Source organism: Cyprinodon tularosa, unplaced genomic scaffold (assembly GCF_016077235.1).
Source record: "Cyprinodon tularosa strain WSP-4 unplaced genomic scaffold, ASM1607723v1 ctg325, whole genome shotgun sequence".
Taxonomy (NCBI): domain Eukaryota; kingdom Metazoa; phylum Chordata; class Actinopteri; order Cyprinodontiformes; family Cyprinodontidae; genus Cyprinodon; species Cyprinodon tularosa.
The window spans coordinates 7,501-25,523 of NW_024039036.1; the positions used below are offsets into that span (position 1 = coordinate 7,501).

Below are 18,023 nucleotides of genomic sequence, written 5' to 3' on the forward strand. Positions count from 1 at the left end.
AGCTCAGTGAATTCCAGCGTGGAACTGTGATAGGATGCCACCTGTGCAACAAATCCAGTCGTGAAATTTCCTCGCTCCTAAATATTCCACAGTCAACTGTCAGCTGTATTATAAGAAAATGGAAGTGTTTGGGAACGACAGCAACTCAGCCACGAAGTGGTAGGCCACGTAAACTGACGGAGCGGGGTCAGCGGATGCTGACGCGCATAGTGCGAAGAGGTCGCCAACTTTCTGCAGAGTCAATCACTACAGACCTCCAAACTTCATGTGGCCTTCAGATTAGCTCAAGAACAGTGCGCAGAGAGCTTCATGGAATGGGTTTCCATGGTCGAGCAGCTGCATCCAAGCCATACATCACCAAGTGCAATGCAAAGCGTCGGATGCGGTGGTGTAAAGCACGCCGCCACTGGACTCTAGAGCAGTGGAGACGCGTTCTCTGGAGTGACGAATCGCGCTTCTCCATCTGGCAATCTGATGGACGGGTCTGGGTTTGGCGGTTGCCAGGAGAACGGTACTTGTCTGACTGCATTGTGCCAAGTGTAAAGTTTGGTGGAGGGGGGATTATGGTGTGGGGTTGTTTTTCAGGAGCTGGGCTTGGCCCCTTAGTTCCAGTGAAAGGAACTCTGAATGCTTCAGCATACCAAGACATTTTGGACAATTCCATGCTCCCAACTTTGTGGGAACAGTTTGGAGCTGGCCCCTTCCTCTTCCAACATGACTGTGCACCAGTGCACAAAGCAAGGTCCATAAAGACATGGATGACAGAGTCTGGTGTGGATGAACTTGACTGGCCTGCACAGAGTCCTGACCTCAACCCGATAGAACACCTTTGGGATGAATTAGAGCGGAGACTGAGAGCCAGGCCTTCTCGTCCAACATCAGTGTGCGACCTCACAAATGCGCTTCTGGAAGAATGGTCAAAAATTCCCTTAAACACACTCCTAAACCTTGTGGACAGCCTTCCCAGAAGAGTTGAAGCTGTTCTAGCTGCAAAGGGTGGACCGACGTCATATTGAACCCTATGGATTAGGAACGGGATGTCACTTAAGCTCATATGTGAGTCAAGGCAGGTGAGCAAATACTTTTGGCAATATAGTGTATATATATATATATATACATATATATACATATATATATATATATCCATAATAAAGGCTAGATGTCTCGTCCGCGCTGCTGGCCAATGGGGGTCGACGTCCGCACGTGGCGGCCATCTTGCTACAGGCAGCTCGCTCATTCGTAACATTGTGTTTTAAAGGCGCATGTACTTAAATAACCATAACTTCCTGAATTGTCTAATTGTTTGGTTTGTTAAACAAAAGTCAGACATGTAGTTATGATACTGCACACTTATGAATAATTATAACCATGGTATTTCATATGAAAAGAACATTGAATAGAACATACAGGTGCAATAAATATACACATGCACAAGGTATTTATGTTAAATCAATATATGCTAATAAAACTCAGTGTACTGAATGGCAACATGATATATAGATATATCTATATAGATATCTATATAGATATAGATACCTATATATATAAATATGTATATATACATTTATATATATATATATATTTTAATATGTGTATATATATATATATATATATATATATATATATATATATATATATATATATATATATATATATATATATATATGTATATATGTATATGTATATATATTTATATATGTATATATATATATATATGTATATATATATATATATATATATATATATGTATGTATATATATATATACATATATAAATATATATACATATACATATATACATATATATACAGGCATTTTTGTTTTTTAAAGCCCCTAAGGGGTTCAAACAATAGGCCCCCCCATTTCAACTAATGAGTTTTTTTTAGACTAGAAGAGTTCTGCCTTTTAAGACAGGAAAGTATAGCAGTTAAAGTTGCTGCTTGAGAAAATACTGAACCATAGAGATAAAAATAGCCCTGTGATTCAAATTATAAATTGTATTTGGAATAAAAATGAGAGAACTAGGGGTGCTAAAAAACACATCCTCCAAAGACAGATATTTACATGGAAATGTGGCAGATAATTAATTGACATATTACTGATCTTGCTGGATTTTATTCTGCTTTACTTCCATAAATTGCAGGATCTTCTTTACTTTATTTTTGCCAGAAGATTTAAACTTTAAAAGCCTTGCCCTCATAATTTGCAAGTTAATTTATTTATAAAGAAAATATAAACGCTGCTTAAGCTAATTCAAATGAAATTAAAAGTAAAATAAGTAGCCAACCTTATCATTGTCTGTAACCTACTAACATGGTAAGGAAAGCATCAGATGAGCTACCTGAGAAACTTAACTTAACGTTTCCCCACTTTAAAACCAAACAAACATGGTGGTTCCGTGCCATGTTAATTTCTTTTGACAAAAGTTGCATGTTACGACTTTTTTCACTTTACAAAGCGCAGGCTATTTTAATTATTGTGATCAATTTGCGCCGTCAATCCCGGCGCATGCGCGCTTCATTTGCAGTCTGGACGCTGAGGGTAAACATCCTGCGGCTCTGACTGCAGCGCTGAGAGGGACTCCTTCGGGAAAACGCGGTTGGGGTGGGGGAGGCGCCCCACGGCAGAGTAGGAATGATACATGCTTTCACGTAAGAGTCTCCAAAAGCCGCCAGTGACACCGAAAAAAGTCGGCAGATTTGTCGCTAGTCGCTTTTTTGAAAAATAGTCGCTGGAGGGGTCTGAAAAGTTGCTGAGTTGGCAACACTGCACCTGCGGCGCTGACTCGCTCTGCTGTATTTTTTTTTCTTCCTCTTTCAGTCAAGAGGCAGTGATGACCATAGATATCCATAATAAAGGCTAGATGTCTCGTCCGCGCTGCTGGCCAATGGGGGTCGACGTCCGCACGTGGCGGCCATCTTGCTACAGGCAGCTCGCTCATTCGTAACATTGTGTTTTAAAGGCGCATGTACTTAAATAACCATAACTTCCTGAATTGTCTAATTGTTTGGTTTGTTAAACAAAAGTCAGACATGTAGTTATGATACTGCACACTTATGAATAATTATAACCATGGTATTTCATATGAAAAGAACATTGAATAGAACATACAGGTGCAATAAATATACACATGCACAAGGTATTTATGTTAAATCAATATATGCTAATAAAACTCAGTGTACTGAATGGCAACATGATATATAGATATATCTATATAGATATCTATATAGATATAGATACCTATATCTATATATACCTATATAATCGAAAAAATAATCGTCCGATTCATCAATTTTTTAAATAATCGTTAGTTGCAGCCCTAATTCTAATGTATTTTTTACATTGAGGTCTGTCTTGTAAAGCATCATCTTTGCTCAAATACACATGAATATGGAAGGAGCCTCCTGCCCGTTATTGGAGCTTATTTTGTGCATATTTTCGTTAGTCATCAAGCTGCTATCGAAACGCAATAAATGGAGTAAAGCCACCTGTAATCATGGAAGCATAAATATATGTGCATTCAACCTATAGAAAGAAAAAGAGAGAACTTCTCCACATCTAGGTAATGGACGCAGAGACATGTCTACTGCACTGTCCCTTTTATAAATGTTCATACTACACTGTTTAAAAAAATTAAAGGAACACTTTGAAAACACATCAGATCTCAATGGGGGGAAAAAAAATCCTGCCGTTTATTTATACTGACATGGACTGGGTGATGTGTTAGGAACAGGATGCCACATCATTTAATGGCTGAATTCAAAGACACCCCACAAATTACAGTGAAATGATGCTGCAGGCTAGTCCATTCTGCTGAAATTTCATTGCAGCGACTCAAAATGGTATTCAGTCACTTGTATGCCCCCCACGTGCGTGCATGCATGCCTGACAACGTCGGGGCATGCTCCTAATGAGACGACGGATGGCGTCCTGGGATATCTCCTCCCAGATCTGGACCAGGGCATCACTGAGCTCCTGGACAGTCTGAGGTGCAACCTGGCGGCGTTGGATGGATGGAAACACAATGTCCCAGAGGTGCTCTATTGGATTTAGGTCAGGCGAGCGTGGGGGGGCCAATCAATGGTATCAATTCCTTTATCCTGCAGGAACTGCCTGCATAATCTCTCTACATGAGGCCGGGCATTGTCGTGCACCAGGAGGAACCCAGGACCCACTGCACCAGCCTGACAATGGGTGCAAAGATTTCATCCCGATACCTAATGGCAGTCAGGGTGGCGTTGTCTAGCCTGTATAGGTCTATACGTCCCTCCATGGATATGCCTCCCCAGACCATCACTGACCCACCACCAAACCGGTCATGCTGAATGATGTTAGAGGCAGCATAACATTCTCCACGGCTTCTCCAGACTCTTTCAAGTCTGTCACATGTGCTCAGGGTGAACCTGCTCTCACCTGTGAAAAGCACAGGGCGCCAGTGGCGGACTTGCCAATTCCGGTGTTCTGTGGAAAATGCCGATGGAGCTCCACGGTGCCGGGCAGTGATCACAGGGCGAACTAGAGGACGTGGGGCCCTCAGGCCACCCTCATGAAGTCTGTTTCTGATTGTTTGGTCAGAGACATTAACACCAGTGGCCTGCTGAAGGTCATTCTGTAGGGCTCTGGCAGTGCTCCTCCTGCTCCTCATTACACAAAGGAGCAGATAGCGGTTCTGCTGATGGGTTGTGGACCTTCTACAACGCTGTCCAGCTCTCCTGGAGTAACTGCCTGTCTCCTGGAATCTCCTCCATGCTCTTGAGATTGTTCTGGGAGACACAGCAAACCTTCTGGTAATGGCACGTATTGATGTGCCAGTCTGGAGGAGTTGGACTGCCTGTGCAACCTCTGTAGGGTCCAGGTAGCGCCTCATGCTAACAGTAGTGACAGTGACCATAGCCAAATGCAAAACTGGTGAAAAAGAGTCAGAAAAGATGAGGAGAGCAAAAAATGTCTGTGGCCTCCACCTGTAAAACCATTCCTGTTATGATGGTCGTCTCGTTGTTGCCGCTCTAGTGCACCTGTTGTTCATTTTATTAACACTAAAGCAGCTGAAACTGATTAACAACCCCCTCTGCTACTTACCTGACCAAATCTATATCCCAGAAGTTTAATTAACGTGATGCTATACTCCGATTACAAAGTGTTCCTTTAATTTTTTTGTGTAGTGTATGTTCTCAACGCTGACCATTGCATAAAGCTTCAGCATTTGGAATCCAACTCACGACTGCCCTCTAGTGGCATTGCACAGTACCTATGCCAAATTAATCAAAATATTGAAAGCACTAGAGCAATGAGGATTAAAGTTTAACGGGTGGCTCCTTTTTAAAGGGAGCATGAATTGGTCTTAAATAAGAAAAATAAGAGATTTAATAAATTTTAGAGGCTCCTACATGTAAATTAATCTGCTCTTCTCACTACATGAAGGATTTACTATGTTTCTAAAGTCTTATTGGTGCAAAGACGAGCATCTCTGCAACATTTGTCTTATTTCGCTATACAGGTGCTGGTCATAAAATTAGAATATCATGAACAAGTAGATTGATTTCAGTAATTCCATTTAAAAAGTGAAACTTGTATATTATATTCATACATTACATACAAACTCATATATTTCAGATGTTTATTTTGTTTAATTTTGATGATTACAAATGACAACAAATGAAAATCTCAAATTCAGCATATCAGAAAATTAGAATATTGTGAAAAGGTTCAAAATTGATGGCCCCTGGTGCCACACTCTAATCAGCTAATTAACTCAAACCACCTGCAAAAGCCTTTAAATGGTCTTTCAGTCTAGTTCTATAGGCTACACAATCATGGGGAAGACTGCTGACTTGACAGTTGTCCAAAAGACGACCATCGACACCTTGCACAAGGAGGGCAAGACACAAAAGGTCATCGCTAAAGAGGCTGGCTGTTCACAGAGCTCAGTGTCCAAGCACATTAATAGAGAGGCGAAGGGAAGGAAAAGATGTGGTCGAAAAAAGTGTACAAGCAAGAGAGATAACCGCACCCTGGAGAGGATTGTGAAACAAAACCCATTCAAAAATGTGGGGGAGATTCACAAAGAGTGGACTGCAGCTGGAGTGAGTGCTTCAAGAACCACCACACACAGACGTATGAAAGACATGGGTTTCTGCTGTCGCATTCCTTGTGTCAAGCCACTCTTGAACCACAGACAGCGTCAGAAGCGTCTAAAGAGAAACAGGACTGGACTGCTGGTGAGTGGTCCAAAGTCATGTTCTCTGATGAAAGTAAATTTTGCATTTCCTTTGGAAATCAAGGTCCCAGAGTCTGGAGGAAAAGAAGAGAGGCACTTCATCCACGTTGCTTGAAGTCCAGTGTAAAGTTTCCACAGTCAGTGATGGTTTGGGGTGCCATGTCATCTGCTGGTGTTGGTCCATTGTGTTTTCTGAGGTCCAGGGTCAACGCAGCCACATACCAGGAAGTTTTAGAGCACTTCATGCTTCCTGCAGCTGACCAACTTTTTGGAGATGCAGATTTCATTTTCCAACAGGACTTGGCACCTGCACACAGTGCCAAAGCTACCAGTACTTGGTTGAAGGACCATGGTATCCCTGTTCTTAATTGGCCAGCAAACTCTCCTGACCTTAACCCCATAGAAAATCTATGGGGTATTGTGAAGAAGAAGATGCAATACACCAGACCCAACAATTCAGAAGAGCTAAAAGCCACTATTAGAGCAACCTGGGCTATCATAACACCTGAGCAGTGCCACAGACTGATCGACTCCATGCCACGCCGCATTGCTGCAGTAATACAGGCCAAAGGAGGCCCAACTAAATACTGAGTGCTGTACATGCTCATACTTTTCATGTTCATACTTTTCAGTTGGCCAACATTTCTATAAATCCTTTGTTTTTATTGGTCTTCAGTAATATTCTAATTTTCTGATATGATGAATTTGAGATTTTCATTTGTTGTCATTTGTAATCATCAAAATTAAACAAAATAAACATCTGAAATATATGAGTTTGTATGTAATGTATGAATATAATATACAAGTTTCACTTTTTAAATGGAATTACTGAAATCAATCTACTTTTTCATGATATTCTAATTTTATGACCAGCACCTGTAATTTTATCACCCTGTTGCAGTTTAAGTTGAAGCAGAAGCTAAAGTTATTTTTTTATTCCTGATGATTACAGCCCTGAAAGTTACATGTTATGCTAAATAAACTTTTTCGAGCTTTAAACTATGCTTTAATGCTGTGCCTCACAATGATATGCCAAACGTTGTATTTTGCTGTATTCATGCAAGTTTTGAGTTCCTCATAAACTCTGCTCTCTGAGCAGTAGCTGCATCTTGTCATCACTGTTCTAGGTAGGAAAGTGTTGACCCACAGCCCAAGGAAGCAGCTCTCTTGACCGTGCTGGACCTGCTCCGTAAACAAAGGCCCATTTTCTCCAACCAGCAAGCAATGATGTGAGGTAGAGCTTAAAGTTGAGATTGTGCTTTTTTTTTTTTTTAAGCAACTAACCTGCATGTTCGATGTTAGAGTCTAACGCTTTCACACCAGACGCAGCAGGAGCAGCAAAATCGCGTCTGCTGCTTCATTTTTGATGCTTGTACCAGTTAGTTCTGACGCGCGGCTGAAGCAGCTTTGCTGCTCTGGCTGCGCGCTGCAAAAGTGGGTCTGACGCGCGTTGGGCGGAGCTACTCTATCCTTTCTCTGCCTTGCAGCTATATTTGCTGTGATCAGTGGGAATAAAGTAGTTTTATTCTGTTTTTAAGTGGGAAAATCCACCTAAAAACTTAATCATTGCAGTCAGTTCATCCAGATTACTATCCTGCCTTCTAATATTATTTCTGTCTGAGCCGCTCAGACCCCCACATAGCAGCGGTGCGCCGACAGTAGGAATCCCTTCATCAGCAGCCTCTGGCCGGGTCGCCTCCTCGCGGTTCACCGCGGCGGCTGGTAGGTTTTTTTCATCTAAATAATCCAAACTGCAGGCACCAGGATAATAAAAGCGAACATATTCTGTCGGCAGATTTCTGTATTTTAAGTTAATTTAGGCGTCAAACTGTTTCAGAGGAGTGATCATAGCGCTCTGTGTCATCAGCGATCTGTCTCTCTCTCTCTCTCTCTCTCTCTCATTCTGCCAGCTCCCAGATCAGCTTCTCTGATTGGTTGATGCGGCGCGTCGAGCAGCAAAAGTTCAATCTTTCCATCTCGAGCAGCGGCCGTTTGGGGCGCGTCAGATGGTAAATGGCATGTACTTATATAGCACCTTTATTCAAGTCAGGAGACTTGACCAAAGTGCTTTACACTACATTCATTCACCCATTCACGCATACACTCACACACAGCTGCTTAAACGCTCCCAACGTGCTGCTTCAGCTGCTCAAAACACGCTGCGGGACCTTTTGCTGCGCCTTGACGAACGTCAACCATTGACTTTGCATGTAAACTCGCTGCTTCTGCTGCGCCTGCTGCGGCGGGTGTGAACGTAGCATAAGTCATGAAAATGTTTTTTTTTTCTAGCTGCAATAGGTCTTAGACTTTCTTCAGGCTTCATACAAAGGTTGTGAATGTTCAGAATAGGGCTGCAACAACGAATCGATAAAAATCGACTTTTAAAAGCGTTGGCAACGAATTTAATCATCGATTAGTTGTGTCGCGCGATTAATGCGTCATCCGCCGCCTCCGTCATCCGGGGGAAGAAAAAAAAATATGGCGGAGCGAGTCAGCGCCGCAGTTGCAGTGTTGCCAACTCAGCGACTTTTCAGACCCCTCCGGCGACAGTTTTTCAAAAAAGCGACTAGCGACAAATCTGGTGACTTTTTACAGTGTCACTGGCGGCTTTTGCCTGCCGTGGGGCGCCTCCCCCATCCCAACCCCTTTCTCCCTCTCCCACAGGAATCCCTCTCAGCGCTGCAGGCAGAGCCGCAGGATGTTTACCCTCAGCGTCCAGACTGCAAATGAAGCGCGCATGCGCCGGGATTGACGGCGCAAATTGATCACAATAATAAAAATAGCCTGCGCTTTGTAAAGTGAAAAAAGTCGTAACAGGCAACTTTTGTAAAAACAAATGAACATGGCACGGGAGCCCCACTGTTATGATGCAGCACATGAAATGAAAACACTTTGGAGCCTTCAATGGCAGTGAAGAGAGCTGATCAGCAGGATGAGCGACCATGTTTGTTTGGTTTTAAAGTGGGGAAACGTAACGTTAGTTTCTCAGGTAGCTCATCTGATGCTTTCCTTACCGTGTTAGTAGGTTACAGACAGGGATAAGGTTGGCTACTTATTTTACTTATAATTTCATTTGAATTAGCTTAAGCAGCGTTTACATTTACTTTATAAATAAATTCACTTGCAAATTATGAGGGCAAGGCTTTTAAAGTTTAAATCTTCTGGCAAAAATAAAGTAAAGATCCTGCAATTTATGGAAGTAAAGCAGAATAAAATCCAGCAAGATCAGTAATATGTCAATTAATTATCTGCCACATTCCCATGTAAATATCTGTCTTTGGAGGATGTGTTTTTTAGCACCCCTAGTTCTCTCATTTTCATTCCAAATACAATTTATAATTTGAATCACAGGGCTATTTTTATCTCTATGGTTAAGTATTTTCTCAAGCAGCAACTTTAACTGCTATACTTTCCTGTCTTAAAAGGCAGAACTCTTCTAGTCTAAAAAAAACCTTATTTGTTGAAATGGGGGGGCCTATTGTTTGAGCCCCTTAGGGGCTTTAAAAAACAAAAATGCCTGTCTCTTTTTGCGCTTTATGAAACAAAGTACCCTATATTTTGTGGATGTACAGCTACATTTCTCATGTAAGTTTGCGTAGTTTTAACACAAACATTTATTTTTCATATTGCACCAGTACAGTTAATGAGCAACCTGTACTTGTGTGCTTGTTTGTTCTGTCTAAAATGTTTCTTTTGGAATAAAGAGGTTAATATAAAAAATATTTTTTGTCCGATTCATCGATTAATCGAAAAAATAATCGGCCGATTCATCGATTTTTAAAATAATCGTTAGTTGCAGCCCTAGTTCAGAAGTAGCCTAATAGAGCTTGATGAAATGGACGGCACCAATATTGCAGAGAAACAGCTAGGCTTTGAATGTATTTTTGTTTTCTTAAAACGTTGAAAGAAAACAATATTTCACAACAAATGAATACTCTATAGTGCAAAAGGAAATATTTCATTATATGTGCCAATGGCCGACTATGGACTTTTTGAATACGCATAACATTGCACCTTTAAAGAAATACTGGAATCATCAGAAATTCGGAATGGTTGGTTGTACCTTTACAAATTTAGAGTTCTGGGTGTTACAGGACAAACCTTTCCAAAACAGCACTATGGCTGAGAGACATTTTATGTAGATTTATAGATTATTGCACAAAGATTTCACTTACTTCAATGATTTTCAGAGGTGCTGGATAAAGTCCTTTGCTCTGCTTCATGACTTTACCATGAACTGTTTTATAAATCTGATTCCGCACAAACTCGAAGCTCATCACATAGTCTGTAATTTCTGTTAACAGAGATGAATGACATTTATAATGAAAACCAACAGTAGTGACCAAAGATTTAAACAGTAAATGAAGGGAAGGAAGTTACTTTGCATCATGTTTTTCTCTTTCTGAAGAGCGATCTTTTTGTTGACGATCCCTCTGGCACATTCAACAGCAACTTCTTCTAAGTACTCTATCGTTCTCTCTTCTGGACCTTTCAGTCCAGGCCCTGCAGCATGGCCAAAAACAATGTTAAAAGTAAACGCTTATAAAACACAAAACTTCGTTTAACTTTTTTTTTTTTAAATGTGGCTGAAGTCAGTTATTACCTAGTGGGTCTACAAGCTGGTGAACAAGCCCCATCTTCTTGGCTTTATCTGCTTTGATGTTTCTCCCTGTTAGCATCATGTCAAAGGCGCTGGGAAGACCAACCTAAAGATTAGAGGAATGGCAGATATTTGCATACTGTTAAACCAATACTAAATAAAAACTACTCAATACAGAAATAATAAATCATATTTATTACACTAATTTTTTGTTAGGAAAAAAAAGAAAAAAGGACTTTTCTAAGATTTAATGCGCAGCAACCTGAGCTGTCATTAGAAAACCTTTTTAAATCATTGGTTTGCAATTTGATCTCCTGGACCTCCAGGAAGAGGGGAAACACCAAATCTGGGTGTTCAGTAACAACTGAAGTGTTTCTAAGCTTCCATTTTAATTCTTCCTCTGCTTCTCTGACGTTCAGATCCGTCCTGCACTTAGATTTCTTGGGTTGACGCACAGTGAGAAGCACAAAATAAAACTAACCACAATTTAAATTTGATATTCAAAGCACTAAAGGTATGGAAGACAAAAACTTTTTTTTAATGGGTGTTTTGCACCAGTGAAGCACTGGAACTGCCTGGAATACAAACTAAAACTATTTATCAATAGCCATCAGGGCTCGATGTTAACCATCGCCCGATCTCCTGGGGCAAGTAGTTTTTATTGTTGGGACAGTACAAATTTTATTGCATTTGCCCGCCGGACAATTGCAATGATCGTAAAAAAAAAAATTATTTACCCCTCAAAATTACTTTAAAATCACCGACATTCAATGAAACGAACCAGAAGCATTGCCGGTGCCTTTTTTGTTGTTTTGTACACATTCTCGCGTGATTTGAAAAAGCCGGGTGATGTTCCGCAAGATGGCATGATTTTTGTCCACCTTGCGGTAATTTTGATGTAGTTACCAAAATGACAAACAAGCTAGAAAGCGCTACCATATGGCAGTCTTCTGTACAGTGATGCAGGACATACATTAAAAAATGTTCATTACATTCTTTTCTCTTAAGACATTGAAGAGGTGCATTTAAATGTTTTAGAGCTAAACATGTTAGATTGGTGACCTGTTATGTTATTATTATTGTCTTGTTGCTGCATTTATTTTGTCAGAGAAAACTAATCCTGAGTCAGTTAAAAGTCAGGGAATTCTGAAATGATGTCAGACTGTGGAAACCCTGAATAAAATAACTATGTATAATGATTCTCTAGAAAAGTCACATTATATTAATAGTATTATCTTGTATAAACATACCATGACTCTAAAATAAAAGTTATTCATTTGTGACATTGACTTCTGTCTTGTGATTTATCTTAAGTTTTAAGTTCAAAGTTTAGTTTGAAAAGAATGTGCAGGAAGGATTGAAAAGCATGTTAACACGGTAATGTAGGCTTGAGTTCATTATCTGACGCATGCAGATACACACCAGGAACCTGGAAATTTAAAAAATACTGAATTACAAAAAACATTTAAAAAACAAACATGTTTCATTGACATATATACAAAAATGAATATTAGGAACTATATTTATCAAACATTATACTGGGCAAGTAAAAATTGTTTCTGGGCAAATGAAATGTGAAAGTCACTTGCCCTTTGGGCAAGTGGTAAAAATCCTTAACGTCAACCCCTGGCCATGTTTCCATTCAACTGAAATTCTAATTTTTCAAAAGTTCAAAAATTGTGCAGTGTTTCCATTTGATTTGAAGCCAATTAACCAAGCACTGCCACGGCGTCCTACGTCGTCTTCCACAATGCGTCGTTACACATTGCTGTAGTAAATAGGAAGCAGAGGCTGCAATCTAGCAATGACCACGGATCAGTGATGGAGGAAAGTTTAAATGAACGTATTGCTATCTGGTAAGTTGTTCTTTTGTTATCATGCCTGCTAGTAATTGTGATGCTGCTTCCAGCCATGTTTAAGTGCGTAACAGGAACAATCTAGGAAGACGTGGACACAGAAGCAGCTTATCTTTCATGCGAGTAAAAGTTTGCTACATCAGGCCTGATTCCAAAAAAGTGTTTCCATCCACCGTTTTGCAGAATAACTATTTTTCCACAAAAAACATAAACCACCTCAAGCGAGCATAAAAACTTTTTTTGGAAACGCACCTTCTGAGAGGCAGATGTTTCTTGAGCGCCTCAATGAAACCTTAATAAGGAAAATCTATGAATTTATTAGGAAACATCAAGAAAAACATTTTCTTAAATTGGAGTTTTTGATTAGTTGATGCCCATTTCTAATTGACTAGACAAAGTGTTGTAGACTAAATAAATCCTTATTATGATGTTCCAAAAACTATTTACATCTCTACCTAGTATCTTCCCATTTGTTCTATTTATTCTAACTACATTTTGAATGCTCCATCTTTAAAACCAAAAATAAAGAAAAGGTAGAAAAATATAAAACTAAAAAAATTGTGTTGCTTCTTTGTTTTTCTACCATTTACTATTTATTAACTACCATATATTAAATAAAACTTTCTGAAATAATAGGGTCAGCGGTAGGAGGGTAAAGGTAAACACGAAACAAGATTACTTTGTCCCTCACTCTCTTCAATGTTGCCTGTGATTTAAATACCTTTTTTCCTGCCTAAGAAGCCAAATATTAAAAGTTCAAAGGCTAATTTTACTAACACCGTATTTATTCAAAAGTGCTTCATAAGAGTAATATAAAAACAAATAAATGTATAGAGATTGTCTGAACTTTCCTGGACAAAAGTGTTTAAATATAGACCAGACAGGCTGAAGGATAACAGCTGAACACAAACACTTTAAACTACTTATGACCATCGAAGAGAATAATCCTCATGCTCTCTATCTTAAAAGGTTTACGGTTCTCAACAAAGAAAACTATTAGTACTGGAATCTTTAAATATCATGTATAGTTAACAGACATTAACTTAATTGTAAAATTTCTAAGAAATCAATGTGTGATGCAAACTAGAAATAAGACAACATTGTTAAAGACAAACCATTTTAGGTAGTCTCTGTGTGCCTCCAGCTCCAGGTAGAAGGCCGAGCATAACCTCAGGTGTGCCAAGAACAGTCTTCTTGCTTTTTGTTGCAATTCTGTACTGACAGGCAATGGCAAACTAAAAAAGAAAAGAATAAACGATTATAAATCGATCCATTTCAGATAACACATCTGCAGTTTAAAGCTCCTTTACCTCCAAGCCTCCTCCTAAACATGAACCATTGATGGCAGCAACAACTGGTTTAGGAGACTTTTCAATACGCTCAAACATTTTCTGTCCTTCCTGGGAGAGTTTTGTTACCTCCTCTGCAGTGTTGCAGGCCTGGATCATACTGAAATGAACATGGGTGTTAATTTCAAAGCTGTATTATCAATGAACAGAATCTCTAGAAGTATCACAGGGCTAGTACTTAACAGTCATTAACCACTTCTACAATACATCCGTGACAGGATCCGGCCATCTGGGATGTACGAATCTATAATCAATTGTTTTTTAAACAAATTTGATCAATTCATCGCTTTACTTTTATAGTAAAAATACAAAAATATGGAATTTAAAAAAAAAGAAAAACAATCCACTGGAATTTGTTTCCAAGTTTGAAGATATTTCACTTCCCATCCAGGAAGCTTTTCCAATTCAATTCAAATCATTTTGAAATGAATCGAAAAAGCTTCCTGGATGGGAAGCGTAACGTCTTCAAACTTGGAAACAAAGTCAAGTGGATAGTTTTAATTTTCTTTTTTATGGAATGACTACAACCCAGACGACTGATAATCTTCACCAGCATAAATATGGAAGTGGTTTTTAGTACCGATAAGCAAACAAAGGAAAATAAAACCAAGGCCTTTTTATCCCCTCATGCACATGCCGTATCTACATCAATAGGTTCAAACAGCCGAAAAAGTGGTCTCAAGAAAAAAAAAAAAAGATTAATGTGATTCAATTACTTAATATCAGCTCCAGCAATGAAGCATCCTGGCTTTGAGGAGATGAGAACAGCACTTTTAACAGCCTCATTGGCCCAAACTTCATCCATTACTTCAATCATCTCCTTTTGCATCTGAACTGACAATGTGTTAACCTAGAAGTAGCCATAAAGAAAACAAGAATTACATTTCATCTGCATATTCCACAGATGTGCAGTTTAGAATTAACTTTGTCAGAGTTCAAACCTTGGAGTTTGGGTCATTAATCCGTATGACGGCAACATCATTCTTCACTTCATAACTAACATGAGTTCGGGCTGAAATCAGACAAGAGGAAACAGAATTGTTTAAACAGAACCAGGGTGAAATTATTCAAACATGCTGAGTTTATGAAAAAGAAATATATATATTACCAAGCATGGCAGGAGCTACTGAGAAGGTGCGAAAAGCACTGCCTGCAAAAGGAAACACATTTAAAATGGTCAAACAGTTTCAATTGCATTTGTTAGGTATGTTACTCTCAATAAGTCTGTCGCTTCTGTTTGTTAAAGTGCAAAAAGTACTACGAGTGGGGTTGTATATCTTCTTCCAGCTTTTATTGTCATTACACTGTCAAAAATACAGAGCAATGAAATTAACTCTCTGCATTTAACTCATCCATCCGGTTCACGGTTTCGTGGTCACGGTTTTCGGTTTGGTTCGGTATATGTTGATTTTTTAGCCTGACATGTTGGTCGTTTTGCTGTTAGCATAAACAAAACGTGTTGCACAATGCTCGCACACTGTTGCACTTTTATCCACAACTTTCTTTCCGCCGTCATCGTAGGTCACTCTAAATGCAAAGTGGTCCCATACAGCAGACCTATAAAGTGCTGCTGGCGCGTCTTCCAACTCTTGTTCTTTCCCACTCGCCATACCCACACAATTCTCCACAACTGATTTTTTTCTGCTACACCCGGGTACGCTGCTTTGCTTCTTCTTCTTGTTTACTACTGGTGTTTGGCTTTGATCACGTACCGCCACCTTCTGCTCTGGGGTGTAAACGCTTCGCCTATGAGAAAAAGGAGCAGCGCATGAACCAAACGCAACACACGTGAATGGAACCGAGACAGTCGAACCGAACGGTTCGGGCGGTTTTCATAAACCGTTCCGTCCCTACTTTGGGGAGCAGTGGGCTGCCATTGTGCGGCGCCCTGGGAGCAGTTTCGGGTTAAGGTTCTTTGCTCAGGGACCCAGAGTGTCAGTCTATGGGAGTGGGGCTTTAACTCAGCACCTCTGGATTCCAAGTGCAATGCCCTAACCACTAGGCCGCCATTTAACATATCGACTAGAAAACTGACATTGACTTAATTGTACAGATACAGTTTTATATTCTTAAACAATTCAAGTAAGATTGAAGTACGTTTCATGCAACAATATTCTTTGCTTCTATTATCAGTTATTGAGTATATATAATTTTTCATACAAACAAAAAATGAATTTATGGCTAGGTGACATTATATGAGTCAGTTAGGTGATTATTATTTAACTAGCCACTAAAAGCGGGGAAACATATTTAGCCAGAAGAACAGCAAGAAAAAAAGCTTGGAAATATATTTAATTTCTGAAATTTTGCAAATTCTGTTTTAGCTGATAATTCCTGAATATTAACCCTTTACAGGGCAGCCCTTTTTTTTTTATCACTAGCATACCCCTTACAAATGGAATCCCCCCTGTCCCTCAGTGAGGTCTAGAAGCACCAGATCTATATCCAGCCATTCAGCAAAGATACTGCTACATTACTTTACATTTTATTTTGACTTTTGACCAATTAGATGAGCCCTTGAATGATATATTACCTACTGTGAATTAAGTAGAAAGAAAGTTAAAAAGTCAAGAAAAAAAATTAAAAACATAATTGAAAAGTTAAAAACTAAGGTTAAAAAGTTAATAAGCCTTGTTAACAATTATATTTAGGTTTATAAACTAAAATCTCAGTGCCAATATCAGCATTATTGCCTCTAAGGTTATGTTGTATAAAAAAAATGTGTTTCTTCACTCTGTGTTTTTCATGAATTTTTTATAGAAGCACTTTTGCTATTTTTCTTAATATATTCAGGCAAGTTGGCATTTCTTGTTATTATATTGACATTAATTGTTGCCACCAGAAAAAAATATATTTTTTGAATGTTACAAAGGAAATAACACTATTGGTTGGAAAATTTGATTTTCAAAGGATTTCACTGAGTGCCCTATAAAGGGTTAAACGAAGGAAACTGAACATTTAACGTCTCAAAATGCTGATATTTTCTTACTTTTTAGCATACATACACACTCTTTGAGTTAAAATTTCAAACTGTAAACAAATAATTAACAATCAGCTGTTATAAGTTGTATATCTGCATTTATTCTTGCACCTGTATCCAATCAGCCCCTTTTAAGGAAATGTAAAACATGATATAGTTTATAATAATTTACTTTATAGAAGTCATTGTGAAATATATGCATGAACTGTTTATGAGACGTTTAGGTTTGACTGTCATGACCTCAGGTGGTCTAAGCTATGCTATGCGAGTATGACCCTTCACCTAGATTCTCCGCCTAGTGGCCATAAAAATGGCAAATGAATGGTAGTGCGTTCAAATCCAGCTCAAAAGTATCCACTTAAAGTCTTTTATCCTCGCTGTTCCACAACTGTATTTAACATCTAGAAAGTTAAGAAATGATTCCCAAATATGGCTAAATTTACACAATGGATCTTTGTACCGTTAAGCTAGTTAGCACTAGAAGATTTGATCAAAAGTTTGCAAAGACGTTATAAAAATACCTGCGTACAATTTCTGTATAAACCCTCATATAAGTATATCTAGTTTTGAATAACAAATTGAGCGTGTTGTGATATGCAACTTCATACAATTCTCTGGAGCTGGTTAGCAGCTAGTCATACAGGCTAATTATTCAACTTGGACAGCTAGCAGAGTCTGGTATCACCAAAAATAACTACTCGTAAGGTTTTTGACTTCGACATTTGGGAAAAACCCGGTGTACTCCACCTGAGAAAAGAGCATATCGTGCCGTTGACAATCTGGAGAGAACACCAAGAGCTCGAACACCAGCCATGTTGGGAGCGGAGGTCAGTCTGTGGGAGCTGAGTGATGCTAACTGAACTTAGCTTGCTCACTGTCAAGGTACCATTTACTGAACTTCCTGAGACGGATCCATCTGGCAAGAAGCTGATTGGCTATTGTTTAAACCTAGAAGCTGATTGGCTATTGTTTAAACCCAGAATCTGATTGGTCTATTTCCCAACGTCCAACTTCACTGGATT

At 39.2% G+C, this 18,023-nt stretch overlaps 1 protein-coding gene across 1 annotated transcript in view; it reads right to left on the reverse strand.

Moving 5' to 3' along the window:
- Positions 1-17,911, reverse strand: part of LOC119788761 (trifunctional enzyme subunit alpha, mitochondrial-like) — a gene marked incomplete at its 3' end in the record, with an annotated part of 20,917 nt that extends 3,006 nt beyond the window's left edge. Inside the window, exons 1-9 of the mRNA XM_038293388.1 lie at positions 17,749-17,911; positions 15,130-15,171; positions 14,963-15,033; positions 14,738-14,871; positions 13,983-14,121; positions 13,788-13,907; positions 10,820-10,922; positions 10,597-10,719; positions 10,392-10,510 (exon numbers count right to left, since the gene is read on the reverse strand). Coding sequence (XP_038149316.1) covers positions 10,392-10,510; positions 10,597-10,719; positions 10,820-10,922; positions 13,788-13,907; positions 13,983-14,121; positions 14,738-14,871; positions 14,963-15,033; positions 15,130-15,171; positions 17,749-17,815 — 918 coding nt within the window. The remainder of the gene's footprint in view (positions 1-10,391; positions 10,511-10,596; positions 10,720-10,819; positions 10,923-13,787; positions 13,908-13,982; positions 14,122-14,737; positions 14,872-14,962; positions 15,034-15,129; positions 15,172-17,748) is intronic.
- Positions 17,912-18,023: the final 112 nt, after the last annotated feature.